General features: G+C 41.8%; 1 protein-coding gene across 5 annotated transcripts in view; it reads right to left on the bottom strand.

The window, feature by feature from the left end:
- LOC120530784 (nck-associated protein 5-like) overlaps positions 1 to 27,735 on the bottom strand; it is a 746,735-nt gene that overhangs the window by 653,897 nt on the left and 65,103 nt on the right. For 4 of the 5 annotated variants that reach the window (XM_039755382.1, XM_039755389.1, XM_039755381.1 and 1 more), the window contains exon 2: positions 22,968 to 23,086. In XM_039755382.1, coding sequence (XP_039611316.1) covers positions 22,968 to 23,036 — 69 coding nt within the window. In that variant the 5' untranslated portion in view covers positions 23,037 to 23,086. Of the gene's footprint in view, positions 1 to 22,967; positions 23,087 to 27,735 lie in introns of those variants that run through there. The other variant, XM_039755384.1, reaches the window with a different exon arrangement.

The raw sequence follows: 27,735 nt of genomic DNA, 5'->3' as shown, positions 1-27,735 counted from the left end.
TCACCGTCGTCAGCATCCCCGATTGGTGTTAAGCCTCACATGACCGAAGGGGTCAACCTAATTACTTCTGGGTTAAATATGGCCACAGTGGAAATACTAGGCATATATCAATGGAAAGAAAGAAAGAAAGAAAGAAAGAAAGAAAGAAAGAAAGAAAGAAAGAAAGAAAGAAAGAAAGAAAGAAAGAAACCTCTGTGTATTAGTTTGTGCTTCAGTTACCGTGTGTGGAGACTTGGGAGTCCCTAAAGCACAAGTTCAAAAACACTTTCAATAACTGCCCATTAGAGGGGGAAAATACCGTCAAAACCCCAACTACAAACCGAAAAGACAGAGAAGAAAAATCTCTATAAAAATAAAAGGTTTATTTCCACAACGGCTGCGCAAGCACAAAGCTCCAAAAAGCACAAAGGTAGATAATACACAGTAACCAAAGTCCCAATACAAAATCCAAAAAGCTTTCTCAAAAAACAGAGAACAGGTTCAAAAATCCAGAAATAGCGAAAAGCAGTATCAAGGCACGGAAAAACACAAGAAACACTCCACTACCTGGCGTATTTGGAATGAACCGCCAAGAACTGTGGAAGGCCCTCCCTTAAATAGGGTAGAGGGCCATTCCTGGCGGTGATTGGCAGGTGGCCCCACCCCTTATAGAACCACCCACAGAGCACATGGGACATAACCTAGGCCTTTCTCACATAACAAAAGTATACATGATAAATAAAAGAAACATAAATACAAATAAATGATACACATAAATTATACATTATTAATATTATTTTTATTATTCATCTTTTTTTTGTATCATTATTATACTTTCTACAGTTCTGACTTTGTACTTTTAATGTCTTGCATGTTTTGCAGTAGAAAGATGAGATTTAATAAAAATGTAATTTTTCAAGCCAAATAATGCAATGCTTTTTATTACCATGCTTTATAATAACTTCACCTGTTTGTTGTCTGGTACAAACCTTGTAATCGATATTTAACCCACTGCCTATTGTCCAAATGACTTGAAATTCTGCACACTTACTCACTTCTGATGACAATAGATGAATCAATAATCAATTTCACTAATTGATCAATTCATCCATGTTAATTAAGAAATGAAATTTTCATATTCACCAATAGATGGCGCTAGTAAGGGATAGAACTAAAACAAACCCAAGACTAAAAAGTTGAAAATAATATATATAAAAAAAAAAATCTTTTTAAAAACTACACTTATTTTAAGTTAAAAAGTGCACTAAAAAGTTAAAAATAAGTCTCTCATACATCATTTGTAAAATAAAAGCCTGGGCACTTTTCAGCAATCAACATTCAAAAAACACTTCTTAAAATCTTAGCAAAAGCGCCCACCTTTTATTTTATGAGTGATGTATGAGAGACTTATTTTTAACTTTTTAGTACACTTTTTAAGTTAATATAAGCGTGGTTTTTAAAAAGAATTTTATATATATATATATTGTGACAGTTTAGGGTTTTCTCGCACCCTTGTACCCTCAGACCACACGTCAGACACCAGATAAAAGTCCCAAATAATTATTATTGATTATAATAATAAGGTGCACAAAGCACACTCTTCTCCACAATTCTCCAATAATAATAATACACAATAACCAATCCTCCAAACTCCCAGATGCTTAGCCACCCTGCCTCCCAACTCAGCTCAGTGTCTGGGCTTTCCCAGAGTCCTCCCTGGCCCGGAGCTGTTCCTGCCCCACAGTCCACAAGTCCTTACCACTTCCGGGTCGGGGTAAAAGTCTTTCTCTTCAACCTGGAAGTACGTCATTCCTCCCGTTCACGTGACAAGGACGCACTTCCAGGTTATAGGGCACATAGGAGTCTATGAGCCTCGCTACAGCGACTCCTTGTGGTCCCCAAGGTATCCAGCAGGGCTGTGTATAAAAACTACAAAGTCCATGAGGCCCTGCTGGAACTCGGGGCACGTCCATGCTGTCGGGAGAGCTCCTCCTGGTGGCCTGGGGGTGAGGGCCAGCAACTCTTGCCAGACATCCATCACTATATATATATATATATATATATATATATATATATATATATATATATATATATACATTACATTGTCTTTGCAAAAAAAAATGTAAGGCTAAGGAGGTTAAAGGTTATGCAAAACTCCTCCAATAGCTGCATGCGTATTTCCACATTTTTCCGCCGTATACAATGGAGTGGCAATGTGACTCTTAGAAACTTTTGAAACTTCCGACAGTATATAAACACTATTACATTACAGCTTTACTAGTGCCTAAGGCCTTTGGGTTAAACATTACTTGGATGTCTCTGTTCGGTTTTCAGCATATATTATCATACAATTATTTGTTTTCAGGCAATTCACCGATATACACGTCTCTTCTACTTTGTCTCCATTCCACTTGAGTATCCTGCACATACATTTTGGCTTCTTGTTTTAAGCTAAAGCTGATTGTTGAAAATGTCTGACGGCAAGAGTATAGCCTGCAGTTTTTGAACTTGAAGTAGGCTGGAAAGCAATTATTACACGCGCAGGTGTATTCCACTGGGTGTACTGGAGGAGTCTCTCAAGCGTAAAGGTCACTTCTGGCTGGGGGGAAAATTTTTCAATCAGGCATTTGTTGTTTTTCTATCGACTACAAAATTACATTTCACTTCTTTCTACACTCTTGGTAGCATGAAATCAGTACAATACATTAACTTAAAATGTTTTACATAGAAGATCGACGACGCTTTTTGATACTGCTCTCATTAATGTCAGGATCGTGATTTAATAGGTTTAGGACGAAAGAATGTGTGTGCACAGCAAAATCACCAGCATTAAACTCACAATTTGGTTCGAGACACGTGCTGCCATGCATCGTCATGTGAGGTAACCTGGCGGGCATTGGGTGTTCCGGGTCTTTCAACGTCATACAGGTGACCCAGACGGAGTTAATCAGACGCCATCTTACATTCCTGCAGCAGCAGCAGCAGCCCATGGACCTGTCGTCCTAATCCAAAGGGCTAATCCTGAGGCTGCCGATGTTCATTTTATGGCAGCCCAAAAAGTTGGAATCTCTGCGGGGTTAGCATCCTGAAAAGACTACCAGCCTCGAGTCTGACATGACTCTACCATCTCCTGGTACTTGGCATGCATGTAATCACTTTCTTGCTTAATGCGCTGTGAGCGCCAGCATGATCAGTTGTGTAGTACAGGGTGAGCCACAATGAAGTACAGTGGAACCTCGGTTTGCGAGCATAATTCGTTCCGGAAACGTGCTCGCAGTCCAAAGCACTCGTATATCAAAGTGAATTTCCCCATAAGAAATAATGGAAACTCAGATGATTCGTTCCACAACCCAAAACTATTCATATAAAAATGATTAATACAAAATATAAAGTAAAAATACATAAAACAAATTAACCTGCACTTTACCTTTAAAAAGAATCATGACTGGTGTGAGTGAGTTTCTAAACTCTTGTGGGATTCCACCCAACGGGACGACACGCGGAAGAGCGTCCCAAAGCAATCGCAGTCTCCCAGCGCTGTAGCAGTATAAGCGTATCCAAAAAGATCGCGGGTCGTCGATGGGTGATACAAGGAACATTATAAACGATCCCGCTGCAATAAATAACAGAGCTGTTGCTGTTTCAAGCTGAATAAAGCTGGTGTTGTTAAAGTACTGAGACTCAGCTTCGTGTTTTGGGGCGCAAGACGGGGACTCGCACTTCAGAGCACACACGTGCGCATGCGTACACACACACACACACAGTCACAATGCTGTAGTAAACAGTATACGCTCATACGGCTGTTGACTATACGAGTGAGGCATGCAGACTGGAGTTATACTTCACGCCACGCGACACATGCTGCAGCGGACGCTCCTGCCATGCAAGCCTTGTAGTGTTTATACTTGCGCGCGTACTTTTTACGTAAATCTGGAGGAATCCACCAGGTGGCAGTGCGAGATGTCATCACGGTGAGAACATGTTCAGCTTCTCTGTGTTGTGAATTGCCTAGAACACCTATTAAATTCTGATGACACCTTACCGCAATATCTCTGAAAAGGATGTTTATTGATTAAATCCATCAATTCAGGGATGTATGTGTGCATTCCAGCAAGCATTGGGCACGAGTGAGAAACAGTCCTTTGACGAGGCCTCAGCTCATCGCAAGGTAAATACAAGCACACACATACACTAGCGGCATTTTAGCGGCACCAAATCCCCAAATCTGCATATCTTTGGAAGGAAACCGGAGCACAGTGTGGAATACAAGCAGAAAATACCAGCGACGTAACTCCATCCGCCACCGTGACACCCCCATGTGTGTATTTATTAACAGTATTAATTATTTAAACGAAATTATCTGTCAAATGTAACATACACACTTTAATGCATTTCATCATGAAAGTGATATCAAGTATAAATCTAAAGATTCTAAATGTGCAGAGAGTTGGAATATCATACATTTAATTTGTTCTGTTTGGCAATCTATTGCTGCTTTCCGCTGCTGAAGCAAAATGCCGACATACAGATGCATTCGCGGTGCTTTTATATTCAAGCGTCGCATATTCCCGATCGTAATGACACGATACATTTTAAAAGTCTCACATACCATCTACCACTGTCCCAACATCGGACAACAATTCTTCAGCGGGTGGCTACATTTAGACAGACGGGTACAGCATTGAACAGAAAAACTGAGACTGTATGGACACCTGAAAACATCCAAGCTGTAAGGGCATCCATTTTGCAGTCTCCAAGACGTACAGCTCGCTTCTGCCTTGGGCATCTCCAACACGTCTTTGAGGAGGATTTTGCATGAGGAACTTAATTTCCATCCACACAAAATGATGGTAGTGCAGGAACTCACTGAGAAAGACAGGGAGAGCAGCAGAGAGTTGTGGGTGAACATTCTGCAAACCGTTCATCGAGATGCCATCATTACATGACGCCAGCCACGAGGCACATATCCATTTGAAACATTGCGTAAATAAGCAAAACCTTCGCTACTGGGCTGAAACCAACCCTGGTGAACTTCATCAGAGACCCCTGCGCAGTGAGCACACGTGTTACAGGCTGGTACAAAATTTGGCATTGTATTTGTAGGCCCTTACTTTTTTGAGGAAAGGGAAAAGCAACGGTCACCGTCGCTTGAGAACCTCACATTGAAATGCTAGAGAACTTTTTGTGGCACAAACTAGAAAAGTTGGATGTGGTGGATGCCTGGTTTCAACAGGATGGGGCAACAAAGCGTGGAGATCCATGCAAGTATGGCGGGAGATGTTTCCGGAAGCTGATCTCCTAGCGTGGCGATGTCAGGTGGCCTTCACATTCACCCGATCTCGCTCTGTGCGATTTCTTCTCAAGTCGAAGGGATATACACACCTTGAAGCCCTCAAGAATGCTGTTCCCTCGAAATGGCCAAACGAGTCATGCGAGAGATCAGAAATCACTCGAAGAGTGTCGCGCTAACGATGGCCACCACCTTGAAGACATCAGTTTTTAAACACAGTGAAAACAAATCTATTTTGTACACCCTTTCTTGTGTCGTGATGAAATTTATTTCATCTTGTTTTTGTAGAATAAACATTTGAAATGTGGGACTTCTTTTTGGCTCACCCTGATAGTCATGTCTAATGTCAAGCTGCTGTTATTGTGTGCTCTGGAAATATTCGTCATTTGCTGCCAGTCAGAAGCTATAGATGGAGGACCAGTTAACATTATAGGCTGTCAGTGTGGCTCTTCTCCATCCATGAAAAAAGAAATGATCTTTGGAGGATGTTGACATCTGCTGGTGTTAATGGCGGTGACAACACTTGTGCACCTCATCATGCGGCCAGATCTTCTAAAATGGCCTGGACACATTTGTTGGTGTCCCTAGAAAAGATCCTCAATAAGTGGATTTAAGTGATTTTTTTTTTTCAAACTAGCCATTTTCTTGAATTTCTATCCCACACGTCTCCAATCAGTCATTCAGCTGATTTAAATGGACAAAAGTCGTTACTCTGCTCTTTGGTGTCATCGTGTATCCCACACTGAAAATTGAGGAGAGGAAGCAAAGAGAGTCATCTGAGGAGATCAGAAAGGAAATGATAGACCAGCATGTGAAAGGCCAAGGCTAGAAGTCCATCATCTCCAAGCAGCTTGATGGTCCTGTGATGACAGTTACAAATATTATGAAGAAGTTGAAGATCCATGGGACTGTAGGCAAACTCCCTGAATGCGGCTGCAAGGGGAAAATCAACCCCAGAATGGGCAGAAGGACAGTGAGAAAGGCAGATAAAAAACTCAAGGGAAAACTTCCAAAGAGATACAAGCTGAACTTCAAGGTCGAGGTCCATCAGTGTCTGATCACATCATGTAAGCGACAGTGGGCTCAATGGAAGAAGAACCCACATTAAAAAGCCAGACTGGGATTTGCTAAATTGCATATTGACAAGCCACAAACTGTCCTTTGGACAGACGAGACCAAACTGGAGTTTTCTGGCAAGTCACATCAGCTTGAAGGTCCACAGATGAAAAGATGAAGCTTTCTAAGAAAAGAACACCACAGCTACTGTGAAACATGGAGGAGGCTCGGTTATGTTTTGGAATGGCTTTGCTGCATCTGGCATGGGCTGCCTTGAGTCTGTGCAGGGACCAATCAAATTTCAAGACTATGAAGACATTCTGCAGTGAAACGTACTGCCCAGTGTCAGAAAACTCAGTCTCAAACAAAGGATGGACCCTCCAACAAGAAAAAGGACCAAAACACTCAACTAAAAGTACTCAAGAACGGCTAAGAAGAACACATTGGACTGTCCTGAAGTGGCCATCTATGAGTGCAGATTTCAATCTTATGGAACATCTATGGAATGAACTGAAAAAAAACAGTTTGGAGAAGACCACCTTCACACCTGACAAAGCTGGAATGGTTTGCTGAGGACGAGTGGGCCAAACGACCTGTGGATGGATGCAGACGTCTCATGGAGAGCTCCAGGAATTGACTGCAAACTCTTAAAGGTTGTGCGACTAACAATGAGGTGAGGGGTCCCATCATTTTTGCCCATGCCATTTTTATTTGTGTTACTTCCAGAAATACTCTTTTGAATCAAAACTCTAAAGTTTTACTGGGGGGGTAAACGTTAACATTATACAAAGTTATTGTCTGTTATACCTGCATTGTTATCACTCTTTAATTTAATATTGTTCTTTATCAGTATGATGCTGCTGGAGTATGGGAATTTCCCCTTGGGATTAATAAAGTATCTATCTATCTATCTATCTATCTATCTATCTATCTATCTATCTATCTATCTATCTATCTGTCTGTCTGTCTGTCTGTCAATCATATGGTGCCTTTCATATCTATCTATTATATATAGTGCCTTTCATCTATCTATCTATCTATCTAATGTGCCAACTATACTAAAATTAGTATCTATCCATCTATCATACCGTGCCTTTCCTATCTATTTATCTATCTATACTAATAAAAGGCAAAGCCCTCACTGACTCACGCACTCACTCACTCACTCACTCATCACTAATTCTTCAACTTCCCGTGTAGGTAGAAGGCTGAAATTTTGTGGCTCATTCCTTACAGCTTACTTACAAAAGTTAAGCAGGTTTCATTTAGGAATTCTACGCGTAACGGTCATTACGGTCGATAACGGTCAACAACATCCGCCATGTTGAACTTTCTTATTTATGGCCCCATCTTCACGAAATTTGGTAGGCGGCTTCCCTGCGCTAACCAAAACCGATGTACGTACTTATTTCGGAGGTATGACGCCACTGTCGGCCACCATATTGAATTTTCCAAACGTCACTAATTCTCCAACTTCCCGTGTAGATAGAAGGCTGAAATTTGGAAGGCTCATTCCTTACAGCTTACTTACAAAAGTTAAGCAGGTTTCGAAATTCTACGCATAACGGTCAACAACGTCCTCCATGTTGAACTTTCTTATTCATGGCCCCATCTTCACGAAATTTGGTAGGCGGCTTCCCTGCGCTAACCAAAACCAATGTACGTACTTATTTCGGTGGTATGACGCCACTGTCAGCCGCCATATTGAACTTTCCAACTTTACTAATTCTCCAACTTCCCGTGTAGGTAAAAGGCTGAAATTTGGTATTTATTTCGGTGGTATGACGCCACTGTCGGCCGCCATATTGAACGTTTCAACGGTCTTTGTTACTTATGGGCCCATCTTCAAGAAATTTGGTACGCGGGTTTCCAACACTAACTGAATCCTACTTACGTACATATATACGTCCATAGCCTGCAGCTCGGTCACCATGTGAGGCGGCGTTGGGTCCCCCATCCCAATACCTCCCACGTTGTTGGCTGCCTGCCTATATAAAGCCGTCCGTCGCTCCGGTCTCTTCATTCCCTTCCTTGCTTCACCACGGGATTCACGTCTCCCTGCTGACAACTACAGCCTTTTTATTTAATCCTCCGCTGTTTTATTGTTCATTTATTAAGATTATAGTTATCGTGTAGGTATTTTAGACTTACTTTACATTGTTCAGGTGCCCATTTCCTTTATCATTCCAACTGTACCCCCATTAACATGTCTATCGAGGTGATCACCATCGATCAAAGAACTGTCACTTACCGAGTGGTTTCCATGCCCAGAGATGGCACCTGCCTTTTCCATTCTCTGTGTTACATATTGCACGGCCATATCAGGCTCACTCTTGATATCCGGAGGAACATTGTGTCTTATGTATTGAATGACTGGGACAGGTTCAAGGTGTGGACTGATGACGGTACAGGAGATAATTAGACTACACAGGAGCACTAGAAGAGTGAAATGCTTAAGCCCTTCACCTATGGATCTGCATGTGAGTTGATGGCTGCCGGTGAATTGTTCGGTTGTCGCTTTCAAGTGTACCAAAATGGCCAAATATTTTACACCTTTGGACAACCGCCAATGTCTCTTAAACATCTTAGATTGACAGGTGACGATTTCAGTAGTGGACACTTTGATGTTTATGAATGTTTAAACTCTCAAAAGCTGGATGTGAAGTTATCAATGAAACCGGCTGTATACTTACAACGCTTGACACATGTCGAATGTCACTTCAACACAACAAGTCCTGCAAATACTAACGTCATTGAAACAAACCATGAAACTCAAACTGATTATGACAGCAGCAGTCCAAGCTGTGAGATTTGAGACAAGATTACTGTTCACACGGCCAACTGTACGTTACATGCTCAAGAGTAAACTCAGTGCACAGCTTGGTCAGATTACAACTCGGAGGGCCGAACTGACAACATGGTATACAAAGAAAACTTTAACAAATAATTATTGGTATATTTTCCCTCAGTTTAAAAAGGTTTAATTTTCTTCTTAATTTTCTAAATTTTAAGGCAGTACTTCGCCGCTGCAAAGCGTGGGTATTTTGCTAGTTTATCATATAGCGCCTTTCATTATCTATCAATCATATAGCGCCTTTCATTATATCTATTTATCTATCTGTTTATCTATCTATCAATCATATAGTGCCTTTCATTATATCTATTTATCTATCTGTTTATCTATCTATCAATCATATAGTGCCTTTCATTATCTATCAATCATATAGCACCTTTCATTATCTATCTATTCATCTATCTATCTATGTAAAGTCAGATTTTCGTTGACAATGGAATAAACAACGATGGCTGCCAATGACTTCTGTCAGTTTCGACTTATTTCAGACACAATCTTGGGTTCTTCTTTTTTCATGGAGGGGCACCAACAAATTTGCCCACATCTGCAATCTTAGCACACAGCTGTTCCTGTTTGAAAAGGTTCCATGAATTCTCGAAATCTTTCAGTACGGTTTAAAAATCCTCTCTTAAAGACATCAACTTTTATGCTTCCAGAAGAAAAGATTCACTAAATTCACAGGGATGGAAAAAACAAAATCTCATGTCTGATTCATTACTAATGCCTATAAAAACCAGGACGATGTCTGAACACTCTCGATAACTTTGATATATACGCGTGTCTGAACGGTGAGCCAGAGGTCTGAGAAGAAGAAATGGGAGTTAGCTTACACTGCGGTCTACGTTATCACTGGATCTGTTTTTCTTCAGGAGACACCTCATATCTGCTTTCAAATCTACGTTCCTTTCAGCAACTGACAACAAGTGGGCCGCAATCCAATCAAGTTATAATCATAAAAAACAAAGCCAAGCACATCAACTTACTAGCTGTCCCCGACATAGTAGTGAAACAGGACAAACTTTAAAGATCAATAAAAAAGGTGTAATCATTTGTACTGAGAAGAATCGATATTGACAGCTTTCGTATCCAAGGGCCTCTTGATATACAACATTTTTATAGAACAGAATGCCTTTTATTGTCACTATACACATGATGTACAATGAGATTAAAAGCAGCACCTCCAGTGCAGGCATATATTAGAACACTCTGGACGAGAACAGGCCATTCAGCCCAACAAAGCTCGCCAGTCCTATCCGCTTATTTCCTCCAAGAAAACATCAAGTCGAGTTTTGAAAGTCCCTAACGTCTTACTGTCTACCACACCACTTGGTCGCTTATTCCAAGTGTTTATCGTTCTTTGTGTAAAGAAAGACTTCCTAATGTTTGTGCGAAATTTCCCCTTAACAAGTTTCCAACTGTGTCCCCGTGTTCTTGATGAGCTCATTTTAAAATACAAGTCTTGATCCACTGTACTAATTCCCTTCATAATTTTAAACACTTCAATCATATCACCTCTTAATCTTCTTTTTCTTAAACTGTAAAGGCTCAGCTCTTTTAATATTTCCTCATAATTCAACCCCTGTAGCCCTCTAATCAGCCTGGTCGCTCTTCTCTGGACCTTTTCTTGTGCTGCTTTGTCCTTTTTGTAGCCTGGAGACCAAAACTTCACCCAGTACTCCAGATGAGGCCTCACCAGTGTGTTATAAAGCCTGAGCAGAACCTCCTGTGACTTGTACTCCACACATCAAGGCGCTATATAACCTGACATTGTGTTAGCCTTCTTCAACACTGTCTGAAGCCGATAGCTTAGAGTCCACTACGACTCCTAAATCCTTCTCCTAAGGTGGACACTCAATTTTCTGACCATCCATTGTGTATACCTCACATTTTTACTTCCTAGGTGTAATACTTTACAGTTACTGACATTAAATTTCATCTGCCCAAGACTGTCTGCTACCCAAGTCCTTCAGTAATGATATCACAGATTCCAAATGATCTGCTAATCCACTTATCTTGGTATCATAATATGTAGAACACAACAAATAAATAAACAAATGGTGCAAAAAAGTTGCAGAAAAAATACATCTGGAAAGAATAAATAACTATATCATTATTGGATTATTGCACATTATTTAAAAATTGCACAATAATGATGATCATGTGCAGTGAGTAGTGGATATTGGACCCTGAAAAGCCTGGTTTTGCTATCAGGGGCGAGAATGTCGCTGTGATCTCTTTTCCAAAAATGTATAAATTTGGCAAGGTATCTCTGGCCAAGCGGAAGCCACGTAGCTGTGATCTCTCGCTCTCAAAAACGTCAAACGTTACTCCTTAGCATCTCTAGATGATGATGTCTGGTCTGCTGAACAAACAGGTATCACTAGCTAAGCAGAGACAAGGTGCGCTCCAACACGTGGCGACAGGTAGAGTGACTGGAATGGAGGCTGACGCGTGATTGAGGAGGGCCCCGCCCAGCACCGTACTCCTGAGGCCACGCCTCCCCCTCCCCTCGGCCTGCAGCCTCGCTCTCTTTCAGGTATGCACAAATAAATTAGTACCACAAGCAAACTATGATACTTAGCGTGATGAGAGAAGTTGCCATATCAACTGTAACGTTCAAGCAAATTATAGAAAAAAAAATGATCTAAATCTGTTAAGTAGTTCTGTCGTGAAAACCAGAAAGACAGACAGACAGATGTCGGATTTTATATATTGTGGCAAGCGGCTGGGGGCAATACCCATTATACTCTATTCTCAACGGATGAAAACAAAAAATTAAAAAGAGGTATCATCTCATAATATAAACTGTTTACATAGTTTAAAAGTTTACTATCATAAGGGATATAAGGGTCGGAAAACTTGCAAGTTTATATATGTGTAAAAGAAAATAGGACAACATTCAAAAGATAAAGCACTGTCAGAAAAACATTCAGCGATAAGGGACAGATACTGTATACTGTCAATAGTTAACATCCACACAACTAATTACTATGAACACACTGAACACAATCACAGTCTAGAGACTGAATAGAAAACTGACAATCATAATTAGATAGATAGATAGATAGATAGATAGATATGAAAGGCACTATATGATAGATAGATAGATAGATAGATAGATAGAGATAGATAGATAGATAGATAGATAGATAGATAGATAGATAGATAGATAATGAAAGGCACTATATGATAGATAGATAGATAGATAGATAGATAGATAGATAGATAGATAGATAGATAGATAGATAGATAGATAGATATGAAAGGCACTATATGATAGATAGATAGATAGATAGATAGATAGATAGATAGATAGATAGATAGATAGATATGAAAGGCACTATATAATGATAGATAGATAGATAGATAGATAGATAGATAGATAGATAATGAAAGGCACTATATGATAGATAGATAGATAGATAGATAGATAGATAGATAGATAGATAGATAATGAAAGGCACTATATGATAGATAGATAGATAGATAGATAGATAGATAGATAGATAGATAGATAGATAGATAGATATGAAAGGCACTATATGATAGATAGATAGATAGATATGAAAGGCACTATATGATAGATAGATAGATAGATAGATAGATAGATAGATAGATAGATAGATAGATGTGAAAGGCACTATATATAGATAGATAGATAGATAGATAGATAGATAGATAGATAGATAGATAGATAGATATGAAAGGCACTATATAATGATAGATAGATAGATAGATAGATAGATAGATAGATAGATAGATAGATAGATAGATAGATAGATAGATAGATATGAAAGGCACTATATAATGATAGATAGATAGATAGATAGATAGATAGATAGATAGATAGATAGATAGATTGATTTAGATTATATTTATATCTCACTTTTCCGATGCTCAAGGTCCTTTTGCTCTGTAACCTTCTTCGTAAGCTTACTTTTATTTTGTAACAGTTGAACTATTTGACACCTACTGAATACATTTGTCAGGTCCTTTATACTTTACACTTTACATTTTTCACGCTGTAGATAATCTTGCAGGCTCTATAAAATTGTTATGGCATGAAAATATTGTTAAAATAAGAAAACATTGATTTATTGATTGAATGATAAAAACAGTTTTACCTGTACTATAATAAATTGTGATGGAACTGCTTGACAGAACATAAGAATGTGTTTTCCTTGGAAGATGACTTATTTATGTGCTTATAAATGTTCTTATTTAAAAACTAACATTATTAAATTGAATTTGTTGATAAGCTTTAGAAGTAAGTGCTTGGCAGACTACAATGGCCCCGTAATTAATGATTAATTAACTACTGTAGCTTTGAAAGAGGCCCAACAGAACTCCAGAAACACCAGGAGTGATCCTTCAAATTCTAGTTAGGTGACCAGTCAGCATACCTACAAAAGTGGCCCGAGGCAGCAGCAAGTCAGGACTGGTGTTGATAAGGAGTTGATACAACATCTAAATCGGCAGGAGGGAAATACCCCAGAGCAACAGAAAAATGTCAAAGGATGTAAAAAGGGAGAAGCCTTTAATTTCATAGGCCTGGGTGGCATACGGGCTTTTGTTTATCCTTTCATTTGCAGTTATCTACAAAGATGGAGTCTAAGCAGAAGAAACACAACAGATAACATTCAAACTCAGTATCAAGTAGGTATCAGTGAAGGCCCCTCATTGTTCCCAAACATCTTTCCATCAAAGTATTCAACATTTGTGTGGTGTTTATCATGTACAGTACCCTTTCAAGCATTGAGAACAATTCATCCATTTTTTTAACCTACTTATCTAGCACAAGGGACCCAGAGATGCAGTGCAAGATAAGAAAACTCATCAAACAATAAACGAGAAAAGCAACAAATTCAAACTGCCACTCAAATTGAAGGACTCTGACCCGAGGTCAACCACCACAACAAAACTGATTATCACTACGGTAGAAGGTGACGGGACACCCAAGAGAAAAGAAATTCACATTATTTTAGATAGTGCCCCCAAATTTACAGTTTGTGTGGTATTCTGCATTGGAGACCTTAGAGAATGATTCAGCAGGAAAGTACTGAAGAAAGGCATTAGCCTGATGCCATGTTAGTGAAATCTGCCATTTTTAAGAAGAACACTTACATTCACCTCTTTCAAGAATGTGATCGAGTGCACCATGCCAGTGATGCACAAACGTTTTTTGTTTTCCCTCATGACCCGGATGTCTTCGAATACCAGAATGGCTGCCGACAGTCCTCCTGGGATGTGGGGATTCCTCTTTTGAAGAATCGCCACAGACTGTCATCTCAGGGTGACGTGGGGGGTTCCCCTTTTAAAGATTTGCTGCTGTGTAATTGGAATTTCAAATAACCAAAATGCTTAAAGCGGATGAACAATCTATATATCTATCTATTAAATAAAAAAATCTTGGAAAGGAAAGGCAGGGAGACGATCTTCTCTGAAGTTCTCGGAAGACACTTAAAAGGCCCGCAAGATGAAAGAGACTGGCCACGGAGTGTCTCGCGGGGACCGTAAACGTGAGACTTGGTGCCAAGAGACTGTCACAGGACCATCTCGCGGGGACGTGGAACATGAGATTCTTGCAAGACACACCCTACTTACAACCGATATCAAATAAAAGCACGGCCAGCAAAACACTCAGTCGTGTAAAGGCACATAGCACACACAGATCCTGCGTTCTCAGCACATATAAAGCGTGCAAGGACAATACATTCTACATGAGACGTCAACGACTAAGCCAAGAAGAAAGAGCAACATGGAGAAAAGAGACCCAAAAGCGTTGGAGAGAAAAGGCAGATAAGAGATTATGAAAGCAGTGGAATTCGAAAGGCTCAAACAAACGATGGCGCATACACATGCAGAGAAAGGTACAGAATATGAAAGTCGTGTTTGGGGTTACGAAGTCAGCGATTGTTCAAGTAAAACTTTTGTGACACTTTATTACGTCAGTCTGTTTTTCTTAATTCTTCTCTTTTCAAGCCGGACGCGGAGGTATCAAAAAAAGACAGTACGTACAGACAGACAGACAGACAGACAGACAGACAGATAGATAGATGTGAAAGGCACTATATACATAATATTTAGAAAGATAGACAGATAGATAGATGTAAAAGGCACTATATAATATTTAGAAAGATAGATAGATAGATAGATAGATAGATAGATAGATAGATAGATAGATAGATGTGAAAGGCACTATATAATATTTAGAAAGATAGATAGATAGATGTGAAAGGCACTATATAATATGTAGATAGATAGATAGATAGATAGATAGATAGATAGATAGATAGATAGATAGATGTGAAAGGCACTATATAATATTTAGAAAGATAGATAGATAGATGTGAAAGGCACTATATAATAGATAGATAGATGTGAAAAGCACTATATAATATTTAGAAATATAGATAGATAGATGTGAAAGGCACTATATAATATGTAGATAGATAGATAGATAGATAGATAGATAGATAGATAGATAGATAGATAGATAGATAGATGTGAAAGGCACTATATAATATTTAGAAAGATAGATAGATAGATGTGAAAGGCACTATATAATATGTAGATAGATAGATAGATAGATAGATAGATAGATAGATAGATAGATAGATAGATAGATAGATACTTTATTAATCCCAAGGGGAAATTCACATTCACATAAAAATCGCATTAGCACAAACAAAAGGAAATTAATCTTCAGGACCAGGTGCAACTGGAAAAATAGCCGGACAAAGCGAGGTCTGAAATAAAAGGCAAAGAGCAGAAAACAAAGTAAAACGTCATAAAGAGGATCAAAAACAAGGGGGCGAAACACAGGCAGAGCAGGTTAGAGATAATGAAAACAGTGGAATTCAAAAGACACAAAAAAACGATGGCACGATACACATACAGAGTAAGTTACAGAATATAAAAGCAGAAAAATTTGAAAGTATCAAAACAAGATAAAGATCACATTAGAGCTAAAAAAGAGAAATTATGGATCATACGCTACGAGAATCTGTGGTCCCACGTCAGTTAAAGCAACGACAAGTTTAATTTCAAAGAAAACACAATTCGGTCAGGTGTATATTTATGATCACGGAGAAGCGATGCACATTTAAACAGGCAAAAAGAAAGGTAATGTAGTACAGAGTGAGGCAGAAAGGACGGACGTCTTTGAAATGGCTAGAACTCACCACTAGGTGGAGTGACAGATGTGCGGTAGGTGGCGTTAGGTTCGCAAAGTCTTAGCATTTTTTTATTTTCTTTTTAGTTGAAGCCATGGAGCCGTGGACGATAGAACACCGTGTTTTTGCGTACGGCTGTTTTGTCAAGAACAACCAATCTATTAGTTTCGTTGCCATTTCCTTATCCACAGAAATACAGCTGTTCCCGCGCCTAACACTATCCTACACTGGGTTAAAGCACTTTGTACATGAGGTACACTAATGAACAAAAGACCACCGGGGGCTACACGAACGGCACGTACCCCTGAAAATGTGGAAAGCGTACAACAAGCCCTGCTGCGCAATCCAAGTCGATCTGCTCGGAGGCATTCTTCTGAACTTGGCCTCAGTAATCGTTCGGTAAGGCGTATTTTGCATTTCCATTCCTAAAAATTGTCAAATGCTATTCCAATATGAACTTTAACAATTTTGTGATTTTGTAAAAAAGTCCGTCCTTTCTGCCTCACCCTGTACATATTCCGCAAATAACATTAGACACCAAAGGAGATTGTGATATGCCATTCGTATTAAAACGCTTACAGTTTCCTGTGAGAATAGCTTATGCAAAGACAATTAACAAATCACAGGGACAAACATTAGAAAAAGTCAGATTATTTATTAGAGAAAAAGAAACGATATTCACTCACGGGCAGTTATACGTTGCATTGTCACGATGTATTTCCAGAAACGGAATCAAAATTCAATTCTGAACAAAAGGTAATTGCAAATATTGTTTTTAATGAAACTTGTAAAAGTGCAAATAATGAAACTGAAACAATTCCAAACAAAAAAAAACAGCTTTTAAAATTGCACATCCGATTTACCAAACACAGGGGTTGGCAAGCGAAGCGAGCAGGGGGCAGAGCCCCCTAGTATATATTAATAAACAAGATAAAGGAGTTTCTCTTTAACATTTCAAATGAGTGGGACAGTCTGGGTCGACTCCACACTCCATGGTAGCTTCTGGAAGCTCTTGAACCCGGGAACACTAATAACGGACCTAAGGATGAGCCGGGCAAAAGAGGATGCACACAGTCAGCGAAGGGGGGCTGCAAGTGTCTAGTGCTTTTATTTAAAACAAAACAGTGTCCAAAGGTGCAGTGCTTGAATTCTTCATTAAATAAATAATCCAAAGCAATCGATGTTCATGAGGAGGTTACAAAGCGTCAAATAAATTGATCCAATAAAATGAGGTTAAAATCAAGGCAGACATCTTTATCTTAAGACAGTCATGAGCCTCCATGCTCCATCCAAACTCTGGTGCTGCCCCTTAAATCACCATTACCGGTATCCGTAGCTAGAAGAGATGCCCACCGACAGGCGCAGGGAACCATTAGATACATGGCATTCTGCAGGGTGCCACACTGAGCCACTTACACTTCCCCTGCTCCTGAGGGAAACACCACCTGATGGGCCCAACTAAATAAGCAGGAGTCCCGCCCTTCAGGCACTCCTCAAGCACAAGCCTCACCCTCGCCCCCAACCTGTGCCACCCACCTCCTGCTCCAAGGTGTGAATGAAGGACTTGACCGACCCGCCCACATTTGAACGTGAGCACGTGTTCAGCCAAGCAACATCACACCCTACACCCCACCTGGTGGCTGCACGCTCTGGACCTCCCGATTATTTATAATTATTATATATTATTTCTTATTATTTATTATTATTATTTATATTATTTATAAAGTCGAGCTTCACCACAGACTTCTCATATCACAGGGACACGTCTTGAATAATAATACATTTTATTTATATAGCGCCTTTCCTATGCTCAAGGCGCTTACCTGAAGGAAATTAGCCCCCTAAATACGCCCAAAACATTCAACAAGATAAAGATTAAGTCTAGGCAGCAAGTAGCTCAGTCATCTTACTGTTAGAAATATAAATCAATAACATTCAAAACTTTCAGATTTGTTAGGTCCTAACAATTCACTCCTGCCAGTGCAGATGCCACAGTTAAAAGATAAGTTCAGGATTGTTCAAGTCAAAGTTATATCTTCTCAAAAGTGGTATTTATGCATATGCTTTTGTATTCCATAGGGAAGCGTTTTCTATTAATTTAATGAAATTTTTTGCCCACACTGGCACTTTACAATGGATGCTATGGGGCACAACTGGAAAATAACAGCTTAAAAACTTTTGAATATGTCATAGGTGTGTTCCATCTATATATCTACTGTATCTATATATATATATATATATATATATATATATATATACACAGTATATACACATATATATATATATATATATATATATATAGTATATATATATATATATATATATATATAGTATATATATAGTATATATATATAGTATATATATATAGTATATATATATATGTTGTGGAAGACTGCCGCTTCCGAGGCAGTCCGCACCCCAGGCCGACAGGAGGAGCTCTCCAGACAGCGGATCGTGCTCGAGGTCCAGCAGGGCCTTATGGACTCTGTGGTATTTATACACAGCCCTGCTGGATACCTTGGCGCCACCAGGAGTCGCTGTGGGGGGACTTATGGGCTCTGTTGTGCCTTATGACCCGGGAGTACGTCACGGTCACGTGACAGGAAGGTATGGCGTGCTCCCGGGTTGAAGTAATGGACTGATTGCCCTGACCCGGAAGGAATAGGGAACTGTGGACTGCTGGGACAGGAACACCTCGGGTCAGGGCCTATAAAAGGACGGTGCCTCAGTCCAGACACTGAGCTGTGCTGGGTGGGAGAGGAGCAAAGTGTCTGGGCGAGGAGGAGAGGTTATTGTGTGGATAGTGTTTATTAGAGTGTGTTTATTTGTAGTGTGGAAGGTGCTTGGTGCACTGTGGGAAAAATAAAAGGTCTTGGACTGTTACCTGGTGTCAGGAGTAGTACCTGAGGGTTCGAGGGTGCACTGACTGCCCCTACTGCCACACTGGCGTAGTCGGCAGGATTCTCTGGCCGTCTGTTGGCAGAGGACCTGCATTACAAACAAATTTTGTGTGGGCAGACAACCCTCGGGATTCCCCATCTTTTCACGGAGGTGCAAACACCACCGCTACCGAAAAGCTGCAACTGTGCGCGCCATCCCGTTCTGCAGGACTATGGGAAAGAAAACAGGGAAAAAGAAGCTCAGTCCCAGCCGCCTGCAGGGCATGACGGACGCCGCGATGTCCTGGACCCTCCTGACCGGGAGCGAGGAAGACAAAGCGCTGATCCGGGCCGCGAAGGACCCGGCACACGGACAAATCCCGGGCGCAGCGTATTCCTTAGACGGTCCGGGGGTGCCGCATTCCGTTACGGAGGCGGCTGCAGGTAAACCGCCCGACGTCCCGCCTTTGTTTTTATCCTGTTTTACAGACGTCCGCCGGGAGGATCGCAGCGGCGTCTTGGACGACTACCCGTGCTCGGCAAAATGGCGCGGCTCCCAAAAGACAAGCCGTGGCGCAAGACGGCTAGAGACAGCCGCAGTCGGCGACTACAGACTGGTCACCCGCGGTGGATGTCGGGACGGTGGAGGAAACCCGGAGTCCGCCGACGAGGCCGGTCATCCCCTAACGGGTCCACGCCTCCTGGAAAGGCAGGGAAGGCGGGCGAAGCGCCGCCGAAAGAAAAACCGCCGACAAAGAGGGACGGGTTGTGGCTGGCGAGTCTGCCGCGTAAAGGAGAAGGCAGATCGCAGCGGCTTGTAGTAGCCAGCCGTCCCTCTGAGGACTCAACTCCCAAGAGCCTTTGCGCGGCCCAGCTGAACACGTGCCAGGAGGGGCGTGCTCATTGGTCCCCGGCGGGAGGTAAGCGAAATGCGGAAGCGCAAACAACTCCGGCCGTAAACATTAACTGTTTGGACTTACGGGGTCTCGAGAAATACCTCGCACCCCTAAGCTGTTTCTTACAGGACTTACAACAGCTGAAGGGCGTGTGGAGGACTTGGGGCGGCGGCTGCAGCCCGTTAAAGGGTCTACAGGACTACGTGCAGCGGCTGGGCCGGGAACCTCCGGAGATGATCGATGCGGGAGTACAGGTGAGTCCCTCCCGTGTCGTAGAGTGTAAGGGGACACAGTGCGTCGGGCACCGCTGAGAATGAGTAGCGGCGTGTCAAAGCACTGTGTGCCCGACAAGGGACTGGGGCATGATGACCGAATGGTGGGGACTGGAGCAAGCGGCCCGGGGCATGCGGCGTGGCGTGGCTTTCGAGCAGTACTCCCGAGGACCCGACCGGTCTCAAGTGCGGGTTAACGCCGGTGATAGGAGTGCCGGGGGAAGCGCCGCTCGTGCCGGTGCAGCTGGTTGGTGCTGTACATCGGGCGAAGTCGGTACTAATGACGCCGAACCTAATAAGCGTAGGACAGCGGGTGTGCAGACAGCAAAGAGGCTCTCTCTTTCCATAGAGAGCCTCAGGCTGGCGCAAGCCCCAAATCAAGCGGAGATCCCCAAAAGGAAAGGTGGGTCTCCCGACATAATGGAGAGAAGGCTTGAGGGCAGCCAAGCGGCCGTAATGCCCTCCCTGGCAGGTGAAGGGGCGGAGACGACGCTGGCGGAGTTTCCGAGGTGTTTTTGGTCCCGCAGAGGGAAGCAACCAGGAGGACTTCGTCGGTGCTATAATTGCGGCGACGGGCCCGAGGCGCTATTGTCCCGGGGGACAGGAAGTACACCGTCCCTCCAAGGTTCTCGAGGACAGGGACAACGCATTCAAGGCCGGATGGCGCGTCCTCCTGGAGGAGGGCGTCCCTTCGGGCGGACGCTCCGCCCCAGAAGTCGTCACTAAGGGGGAACTGTGGAAGACTGCCGGCTTCCGAGGCGGTCCGCACCCCCAGGCCAACAGGAGGAGCTCTCCAGACAGCGGGATCGTGCTCCGAGGTCCAGCAGGGCCTTATGGACTCTGTGGTATTTATACACAGCCCTGCTGGATACCTTGGGCGCCACCAGGAGTCGCTGTGGGGGGACTTATGGGCTCTGTTGTGCCTTATGACCCGGGAGTACGTCACGGTCACGTGACAGGAAGGTATGGCGTGCTCCCGGGTTGAAGTAATGGACTGGTTGCCCTGACCCGGAAGGAATAGGGAACTGTGGACTGCTGGGACAGGAACACCTCGGGTCAGGGCCTATAAAAGGACGGTGCCTCAGTCCAGACACTGAGCTGTGCTGGGTGGGAGAGGAGCAAAGTGTCTGGGCGAGGAGGAGAGGTTATTGTGTGGATAGTGTTTATTAGAGTGTGTTTATTTGTAGTGTGGAAGGTGCTTGGTGCACTGTGGGAAAAATAAAAAGGTCTTGGACTGTTACCTGGTGTCAGGAGTCGTACCTGAGGGTTCGAGGGTGCACTACTGCCCCCTACTGCCACAATGTGTATATACTGTGTATATATATATATATTTGCATGTTCTCCCTTGTGTCTGAGTGGGTTTCCTCCGGGTACTCCAGTTCCCTCCCACAGTCCAAAGACATGCAGATTCAGTGTACTGACGATTCTAAATTGTGCTTGGTGTGTGGGTGTGTGTGCACTGTTGTGGGTTGGCACCTTACCCAGGGTTTGTTTCCTGCCTTGCGCCTTGTGTTGGCTGGGATTGGCTCCAGCAGACTCTGTGACCCTGTACTTAGGATATAGCGGGTTGGATAATGGATGGATGGATATATATATATATATATATATATATATATATATATATATATATATATATATATATATATATATATATATATATATATATATATATATATATATAAAATCTAATGTCTGTCTGTATATCTATATGTCTGCCCACTATTCACAAGAGAATTACCTAACGGATTTAAATCATTTATTTATTCTTTTTTAATATAATTTGCTTGAACATTCCGGTTGATTTTACGACTTCTCTCATCGCGCTAAGTCTCATAGTTCGCTTGTGGTACAGATTTATTTGTGCAAATCCGAGAGAGATGCACTGGACCAAGCGGCGTAACTTACCTCCGCTTAGCCAGTGTATGAGAGAACGGCTTAACGGATTTAAATCCGTTTTTTCAAGAATTTGCTTGAACATTCTGGTTGATTTTGCAACTTCTATCATTGCACTAAGAATCATAGTTCAATTGCAGGTACCAATTTATTTGTGCAAATCCAAAAGGGGCACAGTGGGTTGAGGGGTTCCAGGACCCTCCTCACTCACACACCAGCCTCCGTTCGAGTCGCTGTGCCTCTCGCCACATGTTGGAGCGCACCTTGCCTCTGCTCAGCTAGCGATACCTGTTTCTTCAGCTGAAATTATCATCTACAGATTGTTAAGGAGTAATGTTTGACATTTTTGAGAGAGAGATCAGAGCTATGTGTGTTTTAGAGGGTAGCTGCTGGCACCACATATATATATATATATATATATATATATATATATATATATATATATATATATATATATATATATATATATATACTTGACTGCTTTTCCTTACAAAACAGCTCATTAAAATCCATTTTTGTTAATAATCTCAGTAGGACAGAATGAGGAATTATTGTAAGGCTGGTAGAAATGCATCATAGAAAAACACAACCAAGACCACTACATTGTCTTACTGTACATTTTTGCTTTCCGGTAAAGTAAACTGTAACTCAGATATCTTTTTCAATTTCTTACCACAAGGCTGCTGTCCAGTGAAAGCCTTTTCCAGAGTTCTCGTCTTTCCTGCTGTCTGCTCCCGGCCATGATCACAACATATGCGTTCTTTCACTCGCTCTTCAGGCACCCAGAAGTTACTGAAGACAAAACAAGCAAAATAAAAATAAAACATCCAAAGGAATGATAGGAGCGTGAGTGATATGTCTCATTATTCACATTTGACTCCACCATTCTAAATGTGCTAAAGTTTTGTGAAGTTCTTTTTTTCTTTTCTTTTCCACGAGAGTGCTGGTCAATGTCCGGAAATGCAGAGGGGAAATGTTTCAAGTATCTATGAAGAGATCATCCTAACTTGAACATGGTATGTTATCTTTGTGCAGACTCACTGCTTGTTTTCATAGCTCTTTCAAAACATAGCGAGGAAATGAGCTCGCCTGGCCAATCGCAGAAGGGCACAAAGAAAAAACAGTTCACTTCACGCACACTGCACCGTTATAAACCACTCGGTATCCAGATAATACTTTGAACTGCTTTAGTGCAGCCATAGAATGCGCTTTATAAGCACACATCAATGCAGGCATCCGACAGCAGATGTGATTTCTTCAGGCACCTTTTGTATCCAGGTAAACACAGATTACAGCTGACGATAACATACATTGTCAGGTACAAAGATGAGAGTAGTGTGTCAAGATCAAACAGAAGGGCCACCTCTTCCTGTTCGGTTCAAAAACAGTGAAGATAAAGTGCATTCCACAATAAATGATCATTCTAATCTACACTGCATGGTCAAAAGGATGTGGACATCCCCCCAAATTAATGAGTGCATTATTAACAGGCGCACCAAATCAACACGACGGGTCGTACTGAAGAGCTCTGTGAAGTTAAACGTGGCACTCTCATATGATGCCACCTTTGCCATAAGTTTGTACATGTGATAGATCTACCCCAGTCAAAAGAAAAGTGCTATTAGAAGATAGATAGATAGATAGATAGATAGATTTTAATTTTAGTATAGTGGGCAGGATAGGATAGATAGATAGATAGATAGATAGATTTTAATTTTAGCATAGTAGGCAGGATAGATAGATAGATAGATAGATAGATAGATTTTAATTTTAGAATAGTAGGCAGGATAGATAGATAGATAGATAGATAGATAGATAGATAGATAACTTGGCCATGACATAGCAGACCACAGAAACCCACAGAGTACGGCCGCTGGGTGCTGAAGAGTGTGTATAAATGACTTATTTTCTGTCACATCACTCATAAGAGAGTTCCAAACTGCCTCTGGAAACAACATCAGCACAAGAAATGTTTGTCAGAAGCTTCACAAGAGGAGATTCAAAGCACAAGCAGCTGTACGCAAGCCGAGCGTTGACTGGTGAGCCATTGGACACGTGTTCTTTGGAGTGATGAATCTATGCATTACTATCTGGCTGTCTGATGGGTGAAATTGGGTTTGCCAGATGCCAGGAGAGCGTTATCTTCCAGAAAGAGAGCGCGTACTGTTAAGTTTGGTGTAGTAGGCATAATGGTAGGGTCTCATGGTCTCATAGGGCTGGGTCTCATGGTTTCAGTGAAGGGCTTTGCTAATGGTACAGCATACAAAGACATTGTTCTTCCAGTGTTGCAGCTACAGATTGGAGAAGGCCCTTTTGTGTTCCAGGTTGGCTCATGCCCAGGTCCATGAAGTGATAGAGGAACTCGCAGAGAGCCCTGATCTCAACCCTAATGAACACCTTTGAGATGAACTGGAATTTCGATTATGAGACGAGTCTTCTCATTCAACATCAGCACCTGTCCACAAATGTACTTTTGGCCAAATGGGCACAAATTCCCACAGACACACACTTGCAGAAAGCCTTTCACAAATGGGGCAACAACTCCATATTAATGCCAATGGTTGTGCAATGGGATGTCCATCAAATTCATACAGGTGTGACTGTCACATGTCCACATAGTGAACACGACAGGCAGGGTTCTGTAATTGTGTCTAGATGTTTCATAAAAATTCTGTTTTTTTATTGTGCATCTGAGTGTGGCACACATTAAGAAGACCAGGTTTTACCTGCCAGGTTCTCTCTGCATGGCATATGAATGTTGTGTGTATGTATGTGTGTGTGTCCTCCGACGGACTGGCACCCTGTCCAGAGTTTTTCCTACCTTGCGCCATATGCTAACTGGGATAGGCTCCATCCACTGCCCCCACCATGACTCCGGTCTGGATTAAGTGGGTCAGACCATGACATGACACGTATGTATCTACATTTCGACATATAAACGGTGATTCGTATTTGTTGTGTTTTTAAAGATGTTCACCTATCAGTCAAAATTGGCTTACATTTCCCATGAGCCTCATGCCACAAAGCAGATTTCCTACTTATTCTTTACCACGGGAGGCACGGTGGCACAGTGGGTAGTGCTGCTGCCTCGCAGTTTGCATGTTCTCCCTGTGTCAGCGTGGGTTTCCTTCGGGTGCTCCGGTTTCCTCCCACAGTCCAAAGACATGCAGGTTAGGTGCACTGGCGATCCTAAATTGTCCCCAGTGTGTGCTTGGTGTGTGTGTGTGTGTGTGTGTGCCCTGCAGAGGGCTGGTACCCTGCCCAGGGTTTGTTTCCTGCCTTGCACCCTGTGCTGGCTGCGATTGGCTCCAGCAGGCCCCCGTGACCCTGTAGTTAGAATATAGCGGGTTGGATAATGGATGGATGGACTATTTCCCGCTTTTCCAGGGCACATTGATGAGACATCAGGCCAGAAGCAGTCTTACGCCAGCATATGGCACGGTCACACATGTACCCACATTCGACTTTGTTTTGCTAATCAATCTGCAAGCATCTAACTGTGGGAGGAAGCCATGAACCTCAAAAGGTGACCCATATAAACAAGGGAAGATCGTGGAAACTCCGAAATAAAAGGCACAAAAGTCAGGACTCAAGCTGTAGCCCTTCACCTGCGAAGCTGCCACTATATAGCCCATAATGATTCTTCAAATCACACATGAAAATAAAATTTTAATTATAAGATGACGCAATGATAGTTTTCACGTGAACTCAAACATTTTATATTATTTTGTTGTTATTTCTCCAGGTGTCCCCATAGTGAATATATAGGTCAGGGGTCTCCAATTGTTCTTTACTGTTGGATCTGTTGGATAGGTTTGGCATTTTTCAAGTCAAACATAGTATTTATGTATTTGCCACACACAATTGTGTTACAAACTAAATCACTTTAAATAAATGTAAAAGAATAGCTTGCCCACACTGGCAATTCTCAACAGATGGTGCATCATAAACATTTGTAGAAAAAATGCCTTGCATTTGTCATTCCAACAGATGGTGCATCACAAACATTAACATAGCAGATAAAGGAGATATACATATTGCATTTGTCATTCCAATAGATGGCGTATAAAAAAAATTAACATTGCCTTTACAAATCCCATACCACATGGCATATAATGAAAACATCTGTATTGAATTTGTCTTTCCAACAGATGGAGCAAAACAAACATTAACATGGCATAAAATAGAGACATATGTATTGCATTTCTCATTCAGAAGCATTAACATTGCCTTTATCAATCCCATATCACATGGCATATATCGGCGATATTTGTTATTGCATTTTTCATTCTGACACATGGCAAATCACAAACATTAACGTTTCCTTTACGAATCCTGTACCACATGCCATGTAACGGAGACGTGTATTGCATCTGTCACTCCAACATATGGTGTAACACAAATGTTAACATGGCATACAATAGAGACATCTGTATTGCCTATGTCATTCCAACAGATGGCACATAGAAAACATTAAGATTGTCTTAATGAATGCCACACCACATGCTATATAACAGAGACGTGTGTACTGCATTTGTCATTCCAACAGATGATGCATCACAAACATTAAAATTAACTTTACGAATCTCATACCACACGGCATATAATTGAGACGTATTTAGCGCATTTTTCATTCCAACAGATGGTGTGTCACAAATATTAACATTGCTTTTACAATTTCCATACCACATGGCATATAATGGAGACACATACAGTGCATCCAGAAAGTATTCACAGCGCATCACTTTCTCCACATTTTGTTATGCTACAGCCTTATTCCAAAATGGATTCAATTCATTTTTTTCCTCAGAATTCTACACACAACACCCCATAATGATAACGTGAAAAAAGTTTACTTGAGGCTTTTGCAAATTTATTAAAAATAAAAACACTGAGAAATCCCATGTCCATAAGTATTCACAGCCTTTGCTCAATACTTTGTCGATGCACCTTTGGCAGCAATTCCAGCCTCAAGTCTTTTTGAATATGATGCCACAAGCTTGGCACACCTATCCTTGGCCAGTTTCGCCCATTCCTCTTTGCAGCACCTCTCAAGCTCCATCAGGTTGGATGGGAAGTATCGGTGCACAGCCATTTTAAGATCTCTCCAGAGATGTTCAATCAGATTCAAGTCTGGGCTCTGGCTGGGCCACTCAAGGACATTCACAGAGTTGTCCTGAAGCCACTCCTTTGATATCTTGGCTGTGTGCTTAGGGTCGTTGTCCTGCTGAAAGATGAACCGTCGCCCCAGTCTGAGGTCAAGAGCGCTCTGGAGCAGGTTTTCATCCAGGATGTCTCTGTACATTGCTGCAGTCATCTTTCCCTTTATCTTGACTAGTCTCCCAGTTCCATCCCCACAGCATGATGCTGCCACCACCATGCTTCACTGTAGGGATGGTATTGGCCTGGTGATGAGCGGTGCCTGGTTTCCTCCAAACGTG

The sequence above is a fragment of the Polypterus senegalus genome, chromosome 6 (assembly GCF_016835505.1).
Source record: "Polypterus senegalus isolate Bchr_013 chromosome 6, ASM1683550v1, whole genome shotgun sequence".
NCBI classification, from domain to species: Eukaryota; Metazoa; Chordata; class Cladistia; order Polypteriformes; family Polypteridae; genus Polypterus; species Polypterus senegalus.
This window is presented reverse-complemented; position numbering and strand designations above follow the sequence as displayed.